The following is a 23,336-nucleotide window of genomic DNA, read 5'->3' on the forward strand; positions in this document are numbered from 1 at the left end:
TTTATTTGGTAAAAATTGAAAGCCGAGAAGCAGCATACGAGTCGAAGGCCAGCTTGGATTGTTGCTGAATCCTATTCAGGTGGTCCCTTTAATAGTACCCAAAAAAAAAAAACAAGGAAATGAACATTTTTGTCTCTTTTTTTAGTTGAAAAGTTTAAGGCGGTCTCCAAAAGCTCTGCCTCTTTTGTCGATCTGCCCAAGAAAGGTAATTGGTACTTGCCACTAGGTAGTGGCAGTGGCAGTGGTAGTGCAGCACAGGGAAAGAACGTGACCACGTGGTATACAGAAATTCACGTGATGTTAATATAAAAACTCTTATATTGATTTTGAACTAATTCGGCATTAACTCCGTTTGCAAAACCCAAAGCTTCACATTATATGTATCACATGCGATGTAAAAGTAAACAAATATTTAAAAAGTTCCTTTGCTAATGATAATATGCACTAAGTTAATCAAATGAGAAATCACATGGCGCATGAATCACATGGGTCATTATCATGACCCATAATGATATTCAACAAATCAATCAAATGAGAAAAAAATCACTTAGTAGTTAAGAGCAGATAAGATGGGGCTCATCTCAATTATATATATATATTTTGGTGCAAGTGATAATTGGACCATTAGGTCAGAACCCACAAAATGATTCATAAACATTGAAAGGTGTTTTATTTTATTTTGACATCCAAATAGATATTTAAACATTTTGGGTCCTTAAAAAAATAAAAATGTTATCAGCATTCAGCAGAACAGTCACAGTGAAGTGGTCCAGAAAATTTGTTCTCTTTAGGACTAAGGAAAAGGACTAGTGAAAGCTTTTTGACATGACTGACCCATCTTCCTGTTTCGCAATTTTTTTAACTCCTTGTGGTTTTCTGCTATCTACTGTACGGACCGTTTACGCAGTCCTATAATTCATTCTTTCTTTATTTCTTATTAATCTTTAATAGTCTCTTTTCTTTTCGTTTCTCCCACCAACACTACACTACACTACACTACCAACCAAACAAACAAAAAAAAAATCACGTTTTGTTTTACTTTTCTTCTCTTTATATCCGTTACAACAATAATAACACAATAGGATCCATTCTCAAATCTTCGGTTCTCTCTCTTTCTCTCTCTCTCTCTCTCTCTCAGAGACACACAAAAAATACAGAGATGCTTCTGAGTCAACTGCAAAGCTCGCAGGCATGGATTTTACCTCCCCGAGTTCCCAGACTCGGCCGAGTTTCCTCTTCCAATTCCAAGAGGTAATCAAAACCTTCATACATATAATATGTATGTATATATTTGCTTAGAATTACCTTTTTCACGTTTCCTTTTTTGGTTGTTTTTTGCATTTTGTGAAGTTTAGGAATGTATGGTACGATCATCATTTATGGTTAGAACGTTAAAGAGCGAGCGTGTAACTAAACTACTTGTACTTTCAAGCACAATCCCTAATCTAATATTTATAAATGGCAATTTTCTCTGTTTTTAAGGACTCTGTTGTATGTGATTGTGAGGAGTTGATTGGCATTTATGGGTTAGTGAGAGAAATGATGTGATCGTAAAGAAGGAATGAGAGAATGTGTTCTTAGATAGAACTGAATGGTGAAAAATTGATCCCATTTTGTTCAGTAGATGGATTCATGCGGCCAACTTTTATTGGTTGTGATTAAACTTAATTGCAATCAAGTTAGTTAGTATAAATCGAATTCATTCCATGGATTGCTTAGTCTGCATGTTTCGTGTGCGTGTGATTTTAGTAATTTTTACTTGTTTTTCAAACCAGGCTTTCATTTTAATGGATTCCAGCGAGATTAATTGGTAAAATCTCTAATAGTTGAATAAATGATCTGGGTTTCAATTCCCACTTATACCAAAAACCGATTGGTGTCTTGGTCTAATAATAAAGAGTTTCATCAAGAGTGGACGTCATAGATTGAGACTCTCTCAAAAAAGCTTAGGTTTTTGGGAAATAGACCAACAATGCATAAGTAGAATGTCAATAATGATTGGCTTAAATAAAATACCATGTGACATCTTTTTGAACAAACCGTGTAAGTTTAAAAGAGGGCTAGCTTCTCTTTGTATTGATTTAAGCCTTATTGTGTTTGAAATGTTGTTTTGCCTTTGCCTCTTAATTTCCTCTGCTACTCAATTATTTATTTGATGTGTCCAGATTTCATCCGTGTTTCTAATTAATACTCCTTTCTTTTCTGATACTCGCTATTTCTCTAGGGATCACAACATATGAAGTTGACCTTTTTTTTATAAGTAATAAGAATAATATTAATCCCGAAGAAAAAACGAATAAAGCAAATACGAGGTGTTCATTATGGTGAACACAAGAAAAAGAAACACACAACAACAAAGAAAGAGAAAGCAAATTAAGGGACAATTCTAAGGGAAGTAAGAAACTCAATGATGGAAGAACAATTTAAAGAACCCCAGCACCTAGACCAATCAAAAAGAGTACTTTGGCTTAGAGCTTGTAACTGAACAAGCGATTTCTCTTTAGCCTCAAAAGAGTGCCGATTTCTTTCCATCCAAAAAACCCACATCAAACAGCTAGGAACCATATTCCATATGTCCAAAGTAAATTTCACCAGCCAATAGCTCCAACAAAACATCAAAATTTCCACAGAACCTGGCATGACCCATTGGATCCCGAATACTTGTAACATTTGCACCCACAGAGAGTGAGCTACAAGATAGTGTAGGAGAACATGATCCACAGATTTCTCATTACAGCAGCACATACAACAATGATTCGCCAACCCCGGAGCATCAGATTATCTAAGGTAAGTATCTGACCATGAGCTGTTGTCCACATGAAGAAAGCCACCCTTTTAGGAACCTTAACTTTCCAAATACCCTTCCAAGGGAAACTAGGGATAGGAGCACCCCGGATCTTATTGTAATAGGATCGAATATCAAACTTACCATTCCTATTGAGACAACAATGAGAACTTTCACATCCAACACCCCTAGGAATCCGAGATTGAATGAAATCAAGGAAATAGTGGAAGCTCTAATTCCCTCTTGTGAAAGTCCCTATAAAATTTCAAATTCCAAAATCTATCATATCCACCCCCTATGACACAATACTTCAGAAATGCACGCTTCCATGTCATTTGAACACGCATATAATTGAGGATAGAGCATTTTAAGTGAGATATTCCCAACCCACCTATCATGTCAAAAAAGAATATGAGAGCTATCACCCACCACTAGGGCCAAATGTTTGGTGAATCTCTCCCAACTGTCATTAATACCACGCCAAAGATCACACCCATGGGCCCTTCTACATACTTTAGTATTCCCCCCCCTCCCCAATGACCCTCTCCATATTTAGTGGCAACAACCCTCTGCCAGAGATGGGTTCCTTCCCTCTACCAGAGATGGATTCCTTCTTGGCCAAACCTCCATAACCATTTTTCTAATAGGGCTTGATTGAAATGCACTAACTTCCTAATTCCCAAACCACCCATCTCTAAAGGTGAAAACACCTTCTCCCAAGCCACTGAAGACTACTTAAAACTCTCCTTTGAAGACCCCATAAAAAATTTTGCTGAATACGTTCCAACCTATCAGCTACAGGGATGGTAAATAAGGATAGGTAGTATGTAGGAAGACTAAAAAGGGTACTCTTTAAAAGAGTAAGTTTACCACCCTTGGACAAATACAGACGCTTCCAACTTGAAAGTTTCTTCTCCATCTTCTTCAAAATAGGATTTCAAATGGATACTGTTTTATACGGAGTACCCAACAGCATTCCCAATAGGGGTAGGCTACCTACCCTACAACGGAGAATGTTAGCCAAAGCACCTATATTACCAAGCTCCCCAATTAGGACAATCTCACTCTTCCCCACACTTACTTTCAAGCTAGTAAAAGCTTGAAAGCAAGACAAAGCCAGCCTAATGGACAATACCTGTTTTCTAGAAGCATCAAAGAACAAAATGGTATCATCTGCAAACAACAAATGTGATATGCGTACCCCAATAGAGTTAACTGGTCCCACATGAAAACCACAAAACAAACCACTATCCTCAGTTTTCTTCAGAATCCGATTTAATACTAGCATAAACAAAAGGAAAAGAAGAGGGGACAACGGATTACCTTGTCTCAAACCACGAGAACTTCCAAAAAAACCTGCTGAGATCTATTCACAAGAACAGAGAAACGAATAGTAGTTATGTAAGCCTTAATCCACCCCCTCCACTTCAACCCAAAACCCATCATATTCAACAAATAGAATAAGGCATCCCAATTTACATGATCATAGACTTTTTCTATGTCCAACTTACAAACACCCAGTGAATGACACTTCAATCTGCTGTCTAGGCACTCATTTGCAATAAGCACTGGTTTCAAAATTTGTCTCTCACTCATTAAGTCAACTGTAGGATAGCTTTGTATTTATAATTTTTCTTCCTCTTCTTCTCTGCCTCTGTTTTCTTTTCTGTTCTTATATATCTAAACTGTTACATGAACAGGTGTGCTGGAATACTACGTTCAGTTTTTGCATGAAACATTACTTTTTAGTATCACGCGTGAAATTTGGCTAGATTTACAGTTTAAAAAATTGTAATCAAGGCATGTGGCGTAACAAAGGGAAATTTTAGTGCCTTATGCATTTGTTGGTGCTTATTTTTGTTAAATAATGGCAGATGTTGCTCATATGTTGCATGTATAAAAAGGTTCTGTTTCATATGAAAACACTGTTCTCTTCAATTTTTACTGTAGAGTTGAAGCTATAGGAGGCTGACACTGACATGATACATTTCAGGATATCAATGACAGGCCCGTTCTGGTGGATAAAATATTCAGCTATACATGCACGGAGTTCCATATTACAGAATGGAAGTGAGATATAAACTTCTCTAAATAAAACAATAACATAAATGCATCTATGAATTTCTCTCTCTCTCTCTCTCTCTCTCCATACATAGACACGCACAAATGAATTCATCTTCCCAGTTCCTATCAACACATAAAATAAATTTACTTACTTTTTTGACCTATTCTTGTCCAGTTCTTTGTTTCCACCCATCGTCTAAATCTTTGTATAAAGTTTTAAACAGATGTATCATGCATGCTCTGTTTGGGAACCTCATTCAAATGGTTCTTTCTAATGATTTTTAGTCAGTTGTCAACTGTTAGGTCATGGACAAATTATCTTTCTATGTTATGGCTATGATATGATTTATAATGCAAATGATTCACTTCCTGTTAGTTTTTCAAGGTGCACCTACAGGCTTAAGTTAGCTGATTATCTTCGAAAATAGCTTATTTATGTTTTTCCTTCTCATTTTTTTGTTTTGTTTTTGATACGGAGGCAGCCTTAAAATTTCATTACTCAATTGTTCACAAAATATTTTATTAAATTAATTTCTTTCACTCATCTGTCACACATTGAGCTTCCCTTGGAGTATTGACTAAATATAATTATTCTTGATGCTGTTGTCTTCCATCTTTTTGGATGGCACCCTACTTCCTATCTTGAAATTGCCTATTTTGAGCCTGCTGTTGGTTGTTTGTCCTTGATCTGTACATCTCTTATCAGAACTTTCCACCTATCTAGATTTTGCACTCAGCATCCAATATCGAATTACAGCTCATATCAAAATCTTTCACCCAGCTATCGTTCCTTTGTGTCTCACTTGTCTTCTGTTCCCATTCCTTGTAGTGTATAGGATGTTCTTACTAACCTTAAGTGGAAAGATTCCATGATTGAGGAAATGACAGCATTGCATAAAAGCAATACTTAGGAATTAGTCCTGAAAGGAAAACAATAGTTTGTTGCAAGTGGGTTTATACTGTTAAGCACAAGGAAAATGAGTCCATTGATAGGTACAAGGCTAGATTGTTTGCAAAGTGGTTCATTCAGACCTACTGGATCAAGTATTAGGAGAAATTTGCTCTAATGGCTCGGATGACTTCCATACAAATTCTTCTGTCATAAGCAGCTAATTTGAACTGAACTCTAAATCAGCTTGAAGTAAAAATTGGCTTCCTCCATGGTGATTTAGAAGATGCGGTTTATATGGATGTTCCTCCTAGTTTTAGAAGTTTCTCAACTCAAGGGAAGGTGTATAGGTGGAAGAAATCATTGTACAAATTGAAATAATCACCTAGAGATTAGTTTGAACAGTTTAGACCGCTGTGTGGGGTTATGGATACAGACAAGCTCAGAGTGATTACACCTTACTTATTAAGCACTCACCTCAGGGTAAGGCTATTGATTTTATTGATTATGTTGATGATAACAGGTGATGATCTTGAGGGAGTAAACATATTGGAGATTTAAATATTTTTTGAGTATCGAAGTATTGAGGTCCAATGAAAATATATTTATGTCCAGCAGAGATATGTCCTTGATCTCTTTGAAGAAATAGAAAGACTTAGTTACAAGGCTTGTCATTACTGCATTATACCAGCCACTAAACTTGTATGAATACCCCCTGAAACAGGAAATATTGATCTATATCTGCTATGCCAAGGGTTTTCTTTAGGGGCCAGTATTGATATTTTGCCTGTACAAGAATTAAAAGAAAAAAAGAAAAATAAAAGGGGTTTATAAAATAAAATTATGCTTATTGGGCTAATATACTAAGCTTATAAAATTTGTGGATTATATAAAAAGTTACACAAATATTAACTGGTACCAAAATATTTTGTTTTGATGATCAAATTGAAACAGCCTATGGTACGGTTTTGACAACTTTTCTTGTGATACCTTGATGGAGTAAAATCATAGACTGGATGAAGATCTAGTGGGTGTATTGGATGATAAAGAAAGACAGATTTATCTATTCCACACTCACCCAAACATTGCTTATTTTGTTAGTGTGGTTAGCCAATTCATGCATGCACCTTGAGTATCTCATATAAATGTTGTTTACCGTATTCTTCAATATTTGAAATTTGCTCATGGTTGAAATTACTATTCTCTAATCATGGTCACTTATTGGTAGGATCCTGTACAGTTGCAGATTGGACAGATACTATCATTAATAGAATATCTATTTTAGGGTACAATACCTACGTTGGAAGTAATTTGGTCACTTGGAGAAGCAAGAAACAAATAGTTATAGCCAAGTCCCATGTAGAGGCTGAATTTCATGCAATGTATGGTTTTTGAGAACTTCTTTGAGTGAAGATTATGTTTAGAGAATTGGGCGTTTAACATGCAAGAACATATGCGATTATATTGTGACAACAAGGTAGCCATTAATATTGCTTACAATCTAGAGAGAAACTATTGCTTATAATCTAGTACAATGTGATAGGACTAAACATGTTGAGATTGGCAGACATTTCATCAAGGAGAAGCTTACTGATGGCATTATCTATACAATGCTTGTGAAGACTAGAGAGAAAGTAGTAGTCATTTTAACAGAAGGAGTCTCAAGTAGAGTTTCATACTACTTTAAGCAAGTTGGGCATGTGCAATATCTTTGATTCACCTTGAGGGGGAATGTTGGAATACATAGTTTAGACACTATTTAAGTTTGTAAATGTTTGCCCCTTGAGAGGGCATGCTTGAATTTGCATATTATTATTGATTGTGTATAATATAACGGTGTAAGGGCTAATCAAATTAACCCAAGACACAATGGAAAAATTTTTCCTCCAAACGAATCTTTTCCAACCCATTATGTGGTGATTCATAAAGCATCCACGTGTATTAAATCATGACTCATCAAATTATTTATATAAGTTGCATGACTCATTAACTTGGTCATGTGACTAAAAGTACACATGGATGATTTCATGAATCGGCATGTAGTTGGTTTGAAGGAATTTTCCTTCAAACTGGTTTAGAGTTAAACTCTGTCCATAGACAAATTTCTCCAAATTCAACCCCAATTTGCACATTATTATCTGATTCAGTATAATAAAATGTTGTTAGGGTTAATCAAAGTATCCTTATACACTGTTTTATCGGGGGATTCAAAATTTTCAAGTGTGTTAGACTCATTTGAAGACAGATGCTTGTTTTTATATCATTTACTGGTGATAAACAAATATTCTGTGCTTTCTACAATTGTTTTTAAATTGACTTAACCACATTGTTTTAGGTGCCTAACCAGTGAATAATTATGATAACTTCTACAGGGAAATGGGTGGCCAGTTTTCAACGAACTGAAGATAGGTTAGACTCAACTATGTACATAAATGTTTCAGATGATTTCAATGACAAAATCTTTAGGATGGACAGGAATAATGGTTCTTTGGTAAGTATTAAGTGAAATAATATGGAATAATTCATCAAAAAAAAAAGTGAAAGAATATGAATAAGAGCCTTTTTTTTTTAATAAATTTTTTATTTATCGTTTTTCTATTGCTGGAAATTAGCTTCCTCCATTTTTTGGTCTGGAAATTTGCTTCCTCAAAATTTTTTTTTTCTTGAGGTCTTGGATAGTGTATAATCAATCTGGAAATATTAAGATCTCTCAAGAGAAGATATCTTTTGCTTTTCTAAGGAGATTTATCAGCTTTGAGTGGCCTTCAATCTTTCACTGATCCAGCCGATGACAATTGAATGACTTTACTTAAGAATGCCCTGAAACTCAGCTGTATAGTCTCACCAACTAATCAGCTCAACCTTTTCCAGCTAATCAGCCATATGGTCCATGCAATTTGTATGCTGTTTATTGCTGAAATTGACTAATTTAGCATTCTAGCTTTTATGCTCAACTTACTTATTGGAAGATTATAAAGTCAGAGAGTGAAAGGTCAAGAAAAATCCTAAAGTGACTCATATTTTGAGATGTGTATGTAAAAACTCACCTTTTCCAGAAAATGCATTACAAAGTCCATTTTTTTTATTAATACTTCATTTGTTTTGTTTACTATTGTTAAATTACTGATTGTCCAAAAAGTTTAAATTATTAAGAAATAGTGAATTTAATCATTTAACCATAAGTCTAATACTCCCCTTCACGTGTGGGCCCAAAATCCCCCTTATTTAGTGGGGCTCAACACATGAGATTTTTAACAAATTAAATGGGAGGTGGGATGGAGACAAATATTGACCTTAGGACCTTCTGCTCTTATCATGTTAAATTACCAATTTTCTAAAAAGTTTAAGCTATTAGGAAATTGTGAATTTAATTATTGAACCATAATTCTATAACTATTATGATCTAAAACCCATAATATTCTAACTCATCAATTGATACCAAAAAAAAAAAAAAATTGCACTTCTGGATGAGTGGAAGATCTCACCAAGTTTTATGACCCTTGGAACTACTTAGATCCTTCATTTTATTTTATTGTTTGGCCAATGAATGTCTAGATACTTGAATCACTTTTTTGTTCTCTATTAACAATGAGTTGACCTTGATAAGTTGTACAAACTAATTCTGCACTTATCCCTTGAGCATACCAACGAGGTTCAATTTATATCTCTGATCCATGCTATGTTGCTGGTGGTAATATGTAGTAGAGATCCTGATGTAATTTACTCATTGTGCAGGATTATCAGACTAAGATATTGATGGGATCGATGTCATTTTATTTCCTACTCAGACTGAAGCAGCTAAGTTTTGTTAAGTCATTGACAAAGATGGTCCAAAAAATGCTTCCCTGTATGGTTCAGACTTTTGGGGCAACAAGCTTGCCTTTTGCTTGTATATCTAATTCCCTGAATAAACCTAGGCCTCTTCAATTGGATGTGTCCTTGCCTTCATTTCAAGATATTAGATGGAGCTTTGCACGGTGGTTGTACTTATTTAACATCGAACTTGAGAAAAATGTTGCCATGTAAGTTAAGTATGATCCCTGTTTGTGTACTTATTTAGCATTCAAAATGATGTGGCTTTGATGTAAATTATACATAATATATGTCTTCCTTTTGGAATTATATAGTATGCCATACACTACAAATAAATTTTCAATTTCAAAAATGTATCATGTGATTCTCTTTCTTGCAGGGACACCATCTATCACATATTGATATTAAATTATAATTTTCAGTTATTTTTAATTCTATTGTGCATGCATCATTTATTTGGGAAATTGCAGAAATATGGCAGCTTTGGAGAATGGCAATGTTGGTGTTATGACCATTATCATTATGTAGAATTAGAAGGCCAAGCTAAATCTCTTGGGATGGACTAGAAAATGTGGAAAACCATTCTGTCAAATGAAGTGTGCAGTCAATATAATTCTAAGAACATCTTTTGATTCTATATGGGCAGAGTGAACTTTCCCCTTGTGGAAACTAACAAATTTATTTGAAAAACTCCACAACAAGAAGAGAGGTTTAACTTGTGATTTGATATCTGTAATGCCTCTCCTGTAGTCTAAATTTCAGTGATCGGATTACTTTTGGTAATTTATGCTGCCACTGCTTATAGATCAAAGATGTTGCCAATATGCTGTTTCATGTGCCTTCTATGCACTTGATGAATGTGTTAATGAATTTAACAAAGCCTTTATGTTCACATTGATGTTTTGTAGGTTTTTTGTGGTGCTCCTTGTAGCGTGCTTCTCGTTTGTTGTTATTGGTGGTTTCATGTTCTTCAAGTTCAGGTAACTTACAATCTACCAATTTTAGGAGAAACTATGATGCATCCCTATTGATGGTATTTTCCATATTTGAGATAGCATTGTCTGCTTTGAATAGTTTTGTTTATACATTATACAACCACAAGTCTCATTTTGTAGAGTCTATGGCAAGGAAACTTTTGAAAGATGTAGTTGCATCTTTTTTGTCCTCTCCCCTAGGCTTTGTTTGGGAGTTCATTAGAGAATGTAATGGAATGGAATAGAATGATCATAAGAAATGGAATGTATTTAAGTAAGGGAAATGAATTGAAAAGAAAGGAATGGAATGGAAGTAAGTAAATTTGTTTGGATGTTTTAAAATAAATTAATGGAAAGGAATGGAAGGTAAGGTAAGTAACCTTGTTTGCGAGTAACATAGAAAGAAATGAATGAAATCATTTTATGACAATATTACTATTAGACCCCTATTTTAAAACAAATGGATAAATATATAGGGGTATTTTGGGAGTTTTAGTAAAAATTCATTAAATCTAATTTCATTCCCTCTAATTCCTCCCAATTTTTGGAGGAATGAAAATTTAAGGTTTTGAGGGAATAGAGAGGAATAAGTATTCCCCCCATCCATTTCATTCCGTCCTACTTAAACTCTCAAATAAAGGAATGGACTTCCATTCCCTCCAATAAAACTCCCAAACAAGAGAAGGAAAGAATATTATAAAATTATTCTCTTCATTCCTTTCCATTCCATCCTCCCAAACGAGGGCTAAATTAAAGTAAATATTTCTTTGTGCTTCCCGCATCATGTAGACCCCTATCGCTTTTCTTGTTGGAGTCAGTACCAGCAAGGGATCTTGTCATCTTTACTGTATAATTTTCTAGAACTTGACCCAGAAATTTCTTGTTAATGTATCATATTTCAGGATGATAGGTGATATTTTGTTTGCTTTGTTATAAGGATATCTGTCATGAAGTGAATATTACAAGATTTTGTAACAGATTGCAATGGACAATAGGCTTATATATATATATATATATATATATTCTCAACCAACGTATCATGTAAATCATACAGAAAAGAAAGATAGGCAATCCAAAGATCCAACATCAGCTAGCTATTGAAGAGGTGAATCATCAACATATGAGGAAACACATTTCGATAACAGTCACCCTAATGATATATATATATATATATATATATATATATATATATATATATAGAAGAAAGTACAAATTATCATTTGAAATTAAGAGCAGTGATGGATATATTTATATTGTATTTTGCCTTTAAGGAATCCCTTCAGCTCTAGTTTCATTGAGTATGAGAAATCAAATCATCTTAAACCTTGGGTATAGTTTTTGTAGTTAATTTTAAGTTGGTTTTCATTTCTACTAAATAAAGGTTTTTATTAATCCTTTTCCACTTGTTTCTAGAGCAACTTTATTTCTATTAAATTGATTAATTCCTACAGCAAATAAAACTCATGATCATTTGCCTATCTGGTATCTCCTCTGTTGAATAACACAGGGGTAGTGGACAATCTCTGGAGGACTGCTGCTGGGAGGCTTGGGCATGTCTGTGTTCTTCATCTACTCATTTAAAAGTGTGTCTCTTGTGAATATGATAATTTTGTTAACTTCCTCAATTGCTACCACTTTTGTATTTTTTATATGATCATAAAATCGTATATATTGTGACTAAAACAAAATCTTTATGTGTTGAACTCCAGCAAAGAACACGCATTGAACGTGTTATAGGCTTTGTTCTTGCTATATGGGGCATATTGTTTTACTCTCGCCTGCTGAGCACAATGACAGAACAAGTCAGAGTAAGATTTTGAAACAAGAAACTTATACTTATGCATGCTTCTAAGTAAATGGCATCCTTATGAGTTTTTTTTTTGACAGAACAATATGCAAAAACTCAGAGAAGGAGCCCAAATTCATGTTCTGGAGAGTGATCATATCATTATATGTGGAGTTAACAGTCATCTGCCTTTCATACTAAAGCAGCTAAATAAGTATCATGAATATTCTGTTCGTTTAGGTACTGCTACAGTTAGGTAATTTGGTCTTGCACTGCCTGTATAGGTTCTATATCAGTCTCTATGCTTATATTACTGGCTTCTTTGATCATCTTCATATGTAATTATAGGAGGCAGAGAATTCTTCTTATGTCCGATCTTCCAAGGAAGCAGATGGACAAGATAGCAGACAATATGGCCAGAGATCTCCATCATATTGATGTTCTTACAAAGAGGTAAATTATTGAGTAATCCTTCTTCTAATTGCAAAAGCAACTTGCAGAAAATACCTTTTTTCTTTTCTCTAGTACTATGCCTAGAGTTTCTTTTTCAATTGTTACTTGGTTGGAGATCCCTTGATGGTTGCGCATTCTGCAGCAATGAAATTTATTATATATTATTCTTGATGTTGTTATTGTTAATTTTTTTTTATTGTTATTGTCATTATTATCAATGCTATTATTAGTAGTATTGTTATTGTTGTTGTCGTTTTTGTTATTCAATTATTGAGATTATCTTTTTTTTTTTTTTTTGATAGATCAAAATAATATTATTGAAATGAGGTTAGTGACAAAAAGAACGAAGTAGCCTAAAAAAATGTAATAGAAGAAGGATTACCTATCAAAAATATATATAATAGGAGAAAGATTTCTTTCATAGCAAGGGGCCTTGCCACCCAAATTTTGGACCCCTTGTTTTTCCACTTTTGGTCAAGATACATCCTAAAGTAATATCTAAGCTATATATAACCAAAAAAAAGAAAAAAGAAAAAAACCGAAAATGATATATATGCAGCGTTAAAGCAGGAAAATTACTCTATTGGGGTTGAAGTTATTTGCTGAAATCATTGGAAAGAAGTTTAAATTCTTGAAATAGCATGAATAAAAGTATAAAATTGATCCTGCTATTTGTTTACCCAACTACTTCTGCAAACAACCTTTTTGTTATTGTATTTATAAGTCTGACATACATTGTTGGTCCAGAAAAACTATCACTTTTGCCAAAAAGCCCAAGTTAATTGGAAAGTGTGAAGTTAATCACTTAATCAATATTCTAAGACTTCTCATGTGTGAGTCTAGAATCTCTCAATAGATCTAGTTTTTTAACTTTAAATGGAAGAAATACTAAAGACTAGTTTCATACTCAAGATCACTTTTTTTTATTTTTTTGCTGAATCAAACTCAAGATCACTAGCTTTAATACCATGATAAACTATCACTTATTCCAAATGCCTAAGCTGATGGGAAAGAGAAAATTTAATCACTTAATCAATATTCTAACAGCTCACTTTCTAACAGCTTGAGTTTTTAAGACCGATAGTTACTACAGCTTCTAATGAACCACTCCAAATTTTTTTTTATCCTTCAATTTGCTTTTGCTGATCTGGAGGGCTTTAAAATTGAAAGAAATGCATGTGGACATTATGATATTGCTTGACTTTAATGCATGCATGGTACCCAGTGTTCAGAATGAATGCTACCTGTATGATATATAGCTAGCAAACATATTGATTTTGGCTGACACTGTGAACCAAATGGTGCTTTATTGTTACAGGCTTGATTTCTTCAGTTACCTTTGTCAATCCCCTTTTTTTTTCTTTTTTTTCTTTTTTTTTTCTTTTTTTCTCTCAGAAAACTAGTTTCTTTTTGGGAATGGGACTTTGTCATTCATAGAATTTATCATGGCTCTCTCGGTCCAGGTTTTAAGATTTTAAATAAATATAACTTGTAATTAGAGGAGATATAATTGTCCAAACTTGAATTCATTCCATATCTTACCTTTTTTATTTTGTTTCCACTTTTACAGTTGCAGCCTTAGTTTAACAACATCCTTTGAAAGAGCTGCGGCAGACAAAGCACGTGCAATAATTATACTTCCAACAAAGGGAGATAAGTAAGAACCTGATCAACTTAAAAGAACTGGTTAGGTTTTTCATGTTTATTCTAATTTTTTGGTTTAAAGCTGCTTTCCCTCCATAGCCTTTCAGACTGTCCAAGGATATGGCAAAGTTGTATTATTATCAATGGAATACATTTTATATTCATCGGAATTATGCATTTAATGGGGAATGCCATTGTATTCTAGGCATTAACTTGTTAACCTGTTATCCATGTTTCAATCAAAAGATGACTTAGTAGTAAGAGCTAATAGGCATGTTACTTTGATTATGAATGACACAATTGGAAGCACCGATGACATGCCCCATTGTACACATCAGTATCTGTGGCTCATAAGATCATTTCTTGTAGTGTAAAAGCATTATTTTTAGCCAAGATTCTTAAAATTTCACTTTTAAATTTTCCTAACTCCAGGTCTTCAATTGACTAGGTATGAAGTTGATACTGATGCATTTTTATCTGTATTAGCGCTACAACCAATTCCGAAGATGGAATCTGTCCCCACCATTGTTGAGGTACATTAGTTATTGGTAGTTTCTAATTGTTTTATGTTTTAAGATTCACTCTGCCTAGTCAAGTTGAAAAGGTCCTCTTTAATGAATGCAGGTTTCAAATCCCAATACATGTGAACTCTTGAAATCAATCTCAGGACTGAAAGTAGAACCAGTAGAAGATGTTGCATCCAAATTATTTGTTCAATGCTCTAGGCAGACTGGGCTCATAAAGATCTACAGGCACTTGCTTAATTATCGAAGTACTATACAAATTCTCTAAAGTGTTATGATATCCAGCATTTTTCCCAGAGGGGGAGAGACGCTTCTTGTGAATTTTTTGATAGGATAACAAAATCTACCATTAATGCTCTACTTATAAAATTCTCTATCCGAATTTTTTACTTGTTATTTGGTCAAATGTTTGTCCCACCAAATAATGTGTTGTTTTACTCCAGATTTATAAACAAAATTAGTGACACTATTTCTTAAGCCCCCATTTCCATCTAGTGATTGTGTAGTTTCTACTAAAAAATCTAATTAGTGTTATGTCTACATATTGCAGAAAATGTGTTTAATCTTTGTAGCTTTCCCAATCTAGCTGGAATGACCTATAGAGAGATAAGGCGAGGGTTTCAAGAGGTAATGTTAACTACCAAATTTAATTTTGCTTATAAATAATCTTCAGTATGGGGCTGCTTATTTTCATATTTTCTATAAATGGATGTCCTTTCAGGCAGTCGTTTGTGGTCTCTACCGGAGTGGGAAGATATACTTCCATCCAAACGACAATGAAATTCTGCAGCAAACTGACAAAGTATGTGGACATGATGGATATCTAAACATAATTTATTTACTCTTTATAAAAAGTTTAATAGGCACCACAACTTGGAGAGTTCTTGTGAATTGTGAAACTGAATACATTAGATCTCTCTCTCTCTCTCTCAAGATGTTACGTTAATGTTTCCAGACCTTGATGGTCACTGAACCATCCAAGGTGCTAGCTCACTGTTTGTATTTTGTTCATCCCAACTAAAAAGTTTGTGACAAAAAATTTAGAGTATTTGATAATTGCAGAAGCTAAAATAATTTCTATTCATTAAACCATATAATTGATAGGTTTGGTAGGTTGGGTGGTTGATTGATCTTTTCTGGCCTTACAAAGAAAATAGGTTTTTGTTAGAAATTGCCTCAATTTTCTAGTTTGATTCAGTTAACTAATAGAGTTTACTTGGTGTGAAAGAAAGTATATTCCTTGTCAAAGAAGTAGTTGGCATTTATTGTCAAGGAAGTAATGTTTTGTTCTTTGGGCCGGAGTCTTATATATAAGTGACACTTTGAAGGGTTTGGTGGCTTTGATCAAGAGGTCTTCCCACACAGAGGAGAGGAGGTACTCGAACTTGAGTAAGGTTCTTCAAAGAGTAGTTTAGTAGTTCTTTTGGGGGTGAAAGATATCGGTGTGTATGAGAAAGGGTTAGAAAACAAGTTTTGTTCTTGTGTGTTAGTGAGTACCTTTGGGTGTATTGGAGATTTGGATTTATGTTTGTGAAGTTTGAGTGTGGTTGCAATCCTTATCATTGATAGTGGACCTTTGTTGGCATAGGGCTCGCTGAACTACATAAAATCTTGTGTCTTGTGTTGCTTGGCTTTTATTGTAATTCATTAGCTGATTTCATAAATCTGTAATTCTTTAGGAGAATTTACAATTTAGAGTTCTCGTTGTAATAATATAATTACTTATTGATTATAAAATTTATATGATTAATTTATATATATATACACATTGTCAAATGAACCAGTAAAATTATTAGTCCCTAGAAACATTGGAAGGTTTGCACTTAGTTTCTAAAACTCTTACCTTCAGGGGAAAACTCTTGATGTGCAAGTGCTGCCATGTTATCTGCTGTGGATGAGCACTAACGGCACACAGCTGTACACTGGACAGTGGTCGAAACTCTGATAGATTACCAATTGTCTCAAAAGTTTAAGCTAGTAAGAAATGGTGAATTTAATCACTCTACAATTATTCTACACTCCCCCCCATGTGTGAGCCTAGACTCTCCCTTAATAAGGGGGGTAGAACACGTGGAATTTTAACTTTTTAAATGGGAGGCAAAGCTGAGACAAGGTTTGAACTCATGACCACTTGCTCTAATACCATGATAAATTACCAATATAACCAAAAGCTTAAGCTGTTGCAAAAGGTTGAAGTTAATCACTTAACCGTTATTCTAACACCCTCCAATGTTGATGAACCTATGTTGTGTATGGAATTTTCTTTATGCCATTGTGTTCTCTGACAAGGTCATGATTGATGATCTTATTCAAATATGATATATTTAGTATTATTATTATTATTTTTTATATAAGGAGAGATGAGGTCTCCAAGAAATTATTTAAATTTTTTCATTTTGATGATTGGGTCATGACATTCCCTCCTTTGATTTTTATTTATTTATTATTTTTTTTGCGTACTTTAAAGTATCATTGCACTCTCCTATTTCAGATACTGTTCATTTCCCCTGTTCAAGGAAATAAGAAACCACAACTTGAATATTTAAATGTTGACAAAGAAGGGAGTAGTTCCACTCAAAATCAGCAAGTTCTAAAAAAGAACGGTGATATGGCATACCATTCCTTTGAATTGAAAAAAACACGACTTGAAAATATTGTAAAACGTCCCAACAAATCAGGTTCCAAGGTACAAATTCCCAAAAGAGATAATTGATCAAATGACAGTATTCTTTAGAAATTCGGATATCAGTCTGGGTAATTTTTTTGTACATGACTGCAGGCATCAGACTGGAACACTGGACCAAAAGAATACATACTTTTGCTTGGGTGGCGCCCAGATGTTGTGGAAATGATAGAAGAATATGATAATTATCTTGGACCTGGCAGTGTATTGGTATAGGTCCTATTTTCCTTTGGGAACATCATACTGTGTCTACTATATGTTGTGAGCTTGTACATTAATTCAAATCTGAGCAATTTCGATCTTAGAGTTCAAGGGTGTCAAAATTAGGCAATAAGCACTGGCATATTAATTAGATCATTCATGATGGAAATGCATATGCTATCTTTAGTGACTGAGCCTGAAATATACTTGACATTAATATTTTTTGTGACATTATGGTGGTCAGAGATTGGGGATATATTATTGATAAGTCAATCTGAAAGTAATTATAAAGATCAACAAGAAAGAGTTAATGATGGATGCACAGCTTTCACCACCTCAATAAATGTATAATATGGAGTTAGTGTTGGGAGAATGTAGTAACACCAGCCTTCCATTCATTTAAATGTTGCAGGTCTCTCTGCAAACTTTATTCTTCAATGTATAGTCCTCTAGTCAGGCAAAAGATGTTTTTTGAGCATCTTTAATATTTGTGGTCCATATTAGGTACTATCACACTCGCTCATTATATCCATATCTTGAATGTTCATCAAAAGCTTGACAGCCAATATGCATCAACTTACTGAAGATGGGTATCCTGCTTGTTTGGTTTCAAATGAACTTTGCCACCAACTGGTTGCTATTTTTTTTTTTTAAATTCTTTTGAGAAGATAGACGAACCAACTAGTTGCTATCTTGACAAAGATATCTTTGGTAATTCATATGGATGTATTTTGAGAAGCTTGATGGGACATGTTTTTCAAAAATCACATGCATTAAGGTTCTTCATAACTCATTATTACCTATGTGTATGCAGGAGATATTATCAGATGTACCTTTAGATGACAGGAATAGGGCAAGAATCATTGCTGGTCAAGGCAAACTAAAAAATGTCCGGGTTTCTCACAGGGTACTGTTCCAGTCAACCTAGAGAGTTGATCCCTTTTCTCCCAATTTGTTTGTTTCTTTCTTCTGTTTTCTTGCTTTACTTCTAATCCTTCATTCCTTTTCATATACTGCAGATTGGAAACCCTATGAACTATGACACCTTGAAGGAAACCATAGTGAATATTCAAAATTCATTCGACCATGGTGAAGATATTCCCTTGTCAATTGCTGTCATATGTGATAGAGAGTGGCTTATTGGAGGTAACAATGCATGATGTTTCAGTTAGTTGAAAGTTGCCTTGGCATTAACCATTCTCTCTTCAGATCCATCCAGGGCAGACAAGCATTCCGCATATTCTCTTCTCCTTGCTGAAAATATCATCAACAAACTTGGAGTGAAGGTGAAAATTGATCACTTAAGTTTCGTCATGTCAATCCTCATGTTCAATTTTTAAAAATTAGTTTCAGGGATTTATTACTCCAAGAATATTAGTAATGAAGAAGTTCTGTGAGAAAAGAGTGCCAAGAGCCTTGTAGCTCCTATGGCACCTTCTAATGTTTCCAATGGAGACGTCCACGGTTCAAATCCCCCCACCCCATTGTAACTATTGAATTATCAAAAAGTTTTGTGAGAAAAGAGCAGGGTGATGAATGATTGTATTGCAGGTACAAAATCTGGTTGCGGAGATTGTTGACTCGAAATTGGGCAAACAAGTAATACTTCAGCAGACTTAGTTTTTATTTTTTATTTTTTGAACATTTGTAATCTTTGATGGGTATTTTCCACGTTAATAATATCTATCAAACTCCTGTGGTTCCTACAGATTACAAGAATCAAGCCATCCTTGACTTACATTGCAGCAGAGGAAGTAATGAGCCTTGTAACAGCCCAAGGTCTTGAATCCTTGTACTATACCTTCTGTCACATTATTTGTAACGTTTCGCTTCATACTAGATAGTAATTATCTGCTTGTGCATAACAGTAGCAGAGAATAGTGAACTGAATGAGGTGTGGAAAGACATCCTTAATGCAGAGGGTGATGAAATATATGTGAAGGTAATCCCATCTACCTCATGTCTTGATCTAGTTCTAAAGAACTCTTCCTAAAATTGAGGATAATGAGGTGGTTAAGGATTGGGAGACCTCTGGCACAATTACCAGTTGGGGGGTACTGTCTTGGTTACAGAATAAAAAGACATGGTTGTCCAAAAATTAAATTTCAACATCACTTGAATCGGCACAATCTGAAGTTAGTAGATTATGGGTTGAGGCTAAACTCGACACAATTTGAAGTTAGCAAGTTATGGGTTGATTCTTAACGGGTTCGTGTCATATTCAGGTTGACACGATTGACCCCTTTAATAAACAGGTTGTATTCGTGTCCAACCCATGAAATTTGTTTGACGCGTTTAACTAAATGTCATTTTACTAATATACCCTTCAAAACCCTAGGTATATAAACTTATTAGTTGTTATGGTTTATTTTGTTTGACATATTATGATTGATTATTTGTGATTTTGAGATATGTTTGAGTTTTGAAAGATTATTTATGATGAAGTTACTCATTAGTTCTGAATTTTATATTAAAAAATATATTTGTTTGGTTTTTCATAGTTCAAATAAATTGGGTTAATACTAAGATTTGTATTTTTTTTTCGCTTTGATAAAATCTGATAAATGGGTCGACACAACTGACCCGTTTAATACACAGGTCCTGTTAGGGTTGAGAAATCTTGATCAATTAATAAATGTGTTGGGTTAGTGTCGACCCATATAATTAAATACTCATGAGTCGACATGATACAAACCTGACACACTAACACAAATTGCTACCCCTGGGATTTCTCCTCCAGCTCCACGCATTGATCTATCATATTGCATGTCATGATAGTTGAGTTCACAAAAGCAGAGAGGTGAACGCAAAATTATCAGTAAAATTTCTAGGAAAAGGATTGGCACTCACTGCTAGGTAACTAGGTTCCTCTCATAGTCTCATGGGCTGCCAACGTGCCAAATTATTGCACTTAAATTTAAAGATTCTCACAAATAGTTTAAATGGTTTTCATTCCTTCTTTTTCTACTGATAAAACATTTTGGGAAATCTCAAATGTCTGATCAGCAATGATGTGAACAGTCATTCATGAACACTATTGCTATTCCATGAACCCTAGCCATGTGGTTTATGTATTGATATATTTATTTGAAAATATTTGAATAAAATGCACCTCTAAATGTAAACCAAGTGAAAAACTAGAATATTCTGCTATAACCAATGACCTTTCAGCAATAATCCTCCTATGTGATTACCTGCCCATTATCCATTCTAGCCATATAATTCATTTGCCTGTATTTTCCCTGATAGGATATTAGCCTTTACATGAAAGAAGGAGAGGATCCATCATTCTCTGAGCTCTCTGAAAGAGCGTATTTACGGCGAGAAGTTGCCATAGGTTATGTGAAAAACAATAAGAAGGTATGATATCTTAATTTGGTCTTGAATAAAATATGTTGAGGCATCTCATTTAACCTTTCATTATTGCAGGTTATTAACCCAATTCCCAAGTCAGAACCCCTCTCCCTTCAATTGACAGACTCATTAATAGTTATATCTGAGCTTGAGGGAGAACAACCCATCATTTTGTAAGATGTACAGTTCAGTTGTTGCAGGCAAATATTGTTTCTGTCTTGTATAAACTTGAGCTGAAACTATCACATGAATTTTCTGCTTAGAAGGTTGAACCCCAAAAAATTTAAGGCAATTTCTTTGTAAGTTTTTAGTCCAAGGGGAGGGGAAAGGAGATTCGAATTAGTGACCTCCACTTCATGAAGAATGGCCCCCAACTGACTCTGCTACCCTTTATAGTGCAACAGAAGTTTTGACTGTGAACAAGTATTCTGTAAACTTGTATCATTGGAGTGCATACCATATTTAACCAGCAAATTTATGAGGAAGTTGCAAGTTTCTTTCTTCTTAGAAGATTAATGTAGGTTCTTTACAAATTCATGTAAATTTGTCAAATAAAAGAAAGCTAGAGCTGTCATCAATTATAAGTTTATAACTGTTCATTTATTTTGACAAATTTTCCATGGGTTGAGATTTTTTTTTTTTTTTTTTGTGAATTATAGCTGAACCTCTCAGTTTTCAGTCTATAAAAGCTTTCCTATTTGAGTTATTTTTGTATGTTAGCCCAATATTATAGGCAGTGCGTTTTTAGAAGTTGATGAATTTTAAAGGTGGTATATCCTATAACCAAGATTGAATTTTGTGACTGTAGAAGAAGATGGAATACATTAAAATTCAGAATGCATAAAAACCAAATCACGGAAAATTTTGTTTTTGATCAAACGTTATAGCATGCTACAAAATAGGGGTATTCCTTCCCATATCCCTCTCTCCTTGGACTAAACTGACTTCCTTATTGAAGGAATCTACCACTCTGCTCGAGTCTAGTGGTTCAATCAATTCTTGACATTGTCAAGACAACACTCTACTTCAAGTTATGGATTTTGTGTGACCCTTTATTTGTAATTTGTTGAAACTTAATAATATAATGATGTCGGTTATGCTTAGCTTGTCATATCAAGTACTAAAGAAAGTTGAGTTGCTTAGAGAAGTTAAAATCAAATTGAGGAACTCATGAACAGAAAAATTAATGTGGACACAAAAAGTTCATAGCAACTGGATTATCTTTGTGGACTAAGATGCCAAATATTTTCAGAAAGTGATTAGGAGAAGAAGAGCTAGCAATTTGATTGTGCATCTCAAGAAGGAAGATGATATGTGCATTGATGACACTAAGGGGGCGTGTTTGGTTCGTTATGATGTTACATTATGCCGTAATTTTACGTTATTGTAATCTTATATTAATGTAATCTTAACACAAGAATATAACATTACATTATTTAGGAAGGTGATAAGATTAAAATAATGCGATATATTTTATAATTTTAAATTATTGTAATTTTAGAAAAAATAAAATAAACCAAAAATTTTAATGTCACATCATCGTAATGTGCATCACATTGAGGGCACATCACAGCGAACCAAACGCCTCCTAAGAAGATTGAAGGGGCTTTTGTGCAAAATTTCATAATTGTGTATAGACAATAGGACACAATTGAGTATTGAAGAGATTGTCAATCAAATTAATGAGCTAGACATTCCTTGTTTATCAGCAGAAGAAGTCATATTTATGGATGGCTTTGTGATAAGGTAAAATATTAGTGCAATTGTTTTCTAATTGGTAGCAATGAGGGCAATAGAATCATCAGATGACGCTCCAACTGTATAGTATCAACACTTTTGGATATTACCGGAACTTTTTAAGTATCTCTACCATATGCAAACTTCTTATTTATTTATTTTTATTTTTAAACTCAAACCACCTTCTAAAATCCCGGATTTTTTTGCCATTTAACACAATTTTGCTAACAATTTCGTTAGAAAGAGACCATTTCACGGATTTATGAAGACCGTGCGCATAAATCTCTTAAAAAACATTCATGTTTCACACAATGAACATGCTCAATATGCATGAATGTAAGTCAAATCCTATTGGAACCCCAACAATGGTACATACATAATAAATTTTACAATTTTTATTTTTATTATTTATTGAGGTGACAAATTGTA

At 34.1% G+C, this 23,336-nt stretch overlaps 1 protein-coding gene across 1 annotated transcript; it reads left to right on the top strand.

The window, feature by feature from the left end:
* Positions 1 to 996: 996 nt before the first annotated feature.
* Positions 997 to 21,655, top strand: LOC142623145 (putative ion channel POLLUX-like 2). The gene is made up of 24 exons (XM_075796550.1): positions 997 to 1,251; positions 4,779 to 4,855; positions 8,111 to 8,229; positions 9,474 to 9,760; positions 10,460 to 10,531; positions 12,033 to 12,108; positions 12,235 to 12,333; positions 12,413 to 12,567; positions 12,660 to 12,764; positions 14,335 to 14,421; positions 14,857 to 14,941; positions 15,033 to 15,180; positions 15,483 to 15,559; positions 15,654 to 15,734; positions 17,424 to 17,618; positions 17,712 to 17,825; positions 18,631 to 18,723; positions 18,836 to 18,962; positions 19,026 to 19,102; positions 19,368 to 19,415; positions 19,526 to 19,595; positions 19,685 to 19,758; positions 21,066 to 21,176; positions 21,246 to 21,655. The coding sequence occupies exons 1-24, from the start codon at positions 1,160 to 1,162 to the stop codon at positions 21,345 to 21,347; spliced, it is 2,571 nt and encodes an 856-aa protein (XP_075652665.1). The 5' UTR covers positions 997 to 1,159; the 3' UTR covers positions 21,348 to 21,655.
* The last annotated feature ends 1,681 nt before the right edge of the window (positions 21,656 to 23,336 follow it).

This window comes from Castanea sativa, chromosome 2 (assembly GCF_040712315.1).
Source record: "Castanea sativa cultivar Marrone di Chiusa Pesio chromosome 2, ASM4071231v1".
In the NCBI taxonomy this organism is placed as follows: domain Eukaryota; kingdom Viridiplantae; phylum Streptophyta; class Magnoliopsida; order Fagales; family Fagaceae; genus Castanea; species Castanea sativa.

Excerpts from the sequence above, each read along its gene's own strand:
- LOC142623145 (XM_075796550.1), top strand. The coding sequence starts at position 1,160 with ATGCTTCTGAGTCAACTGCAAAGCTCGCAGGCATGGATTTTACCTCCC. Across the intron at positions 12,334-12,412 it reads CAATGACAGAACAAGTCAGA|AACAATATGCAAAAACTCAG; the intron begins GTAAGATTTTGA and ends TTTTTTTGACAG. Across the intron at positions 18,963-19,025 it reads TAGAGAGTGGCTTATTGGAG|ATCCATCCAGGGCAGACAAG; the intron begins GTAACAATGCAT and ends TTCTCTCTTCAG.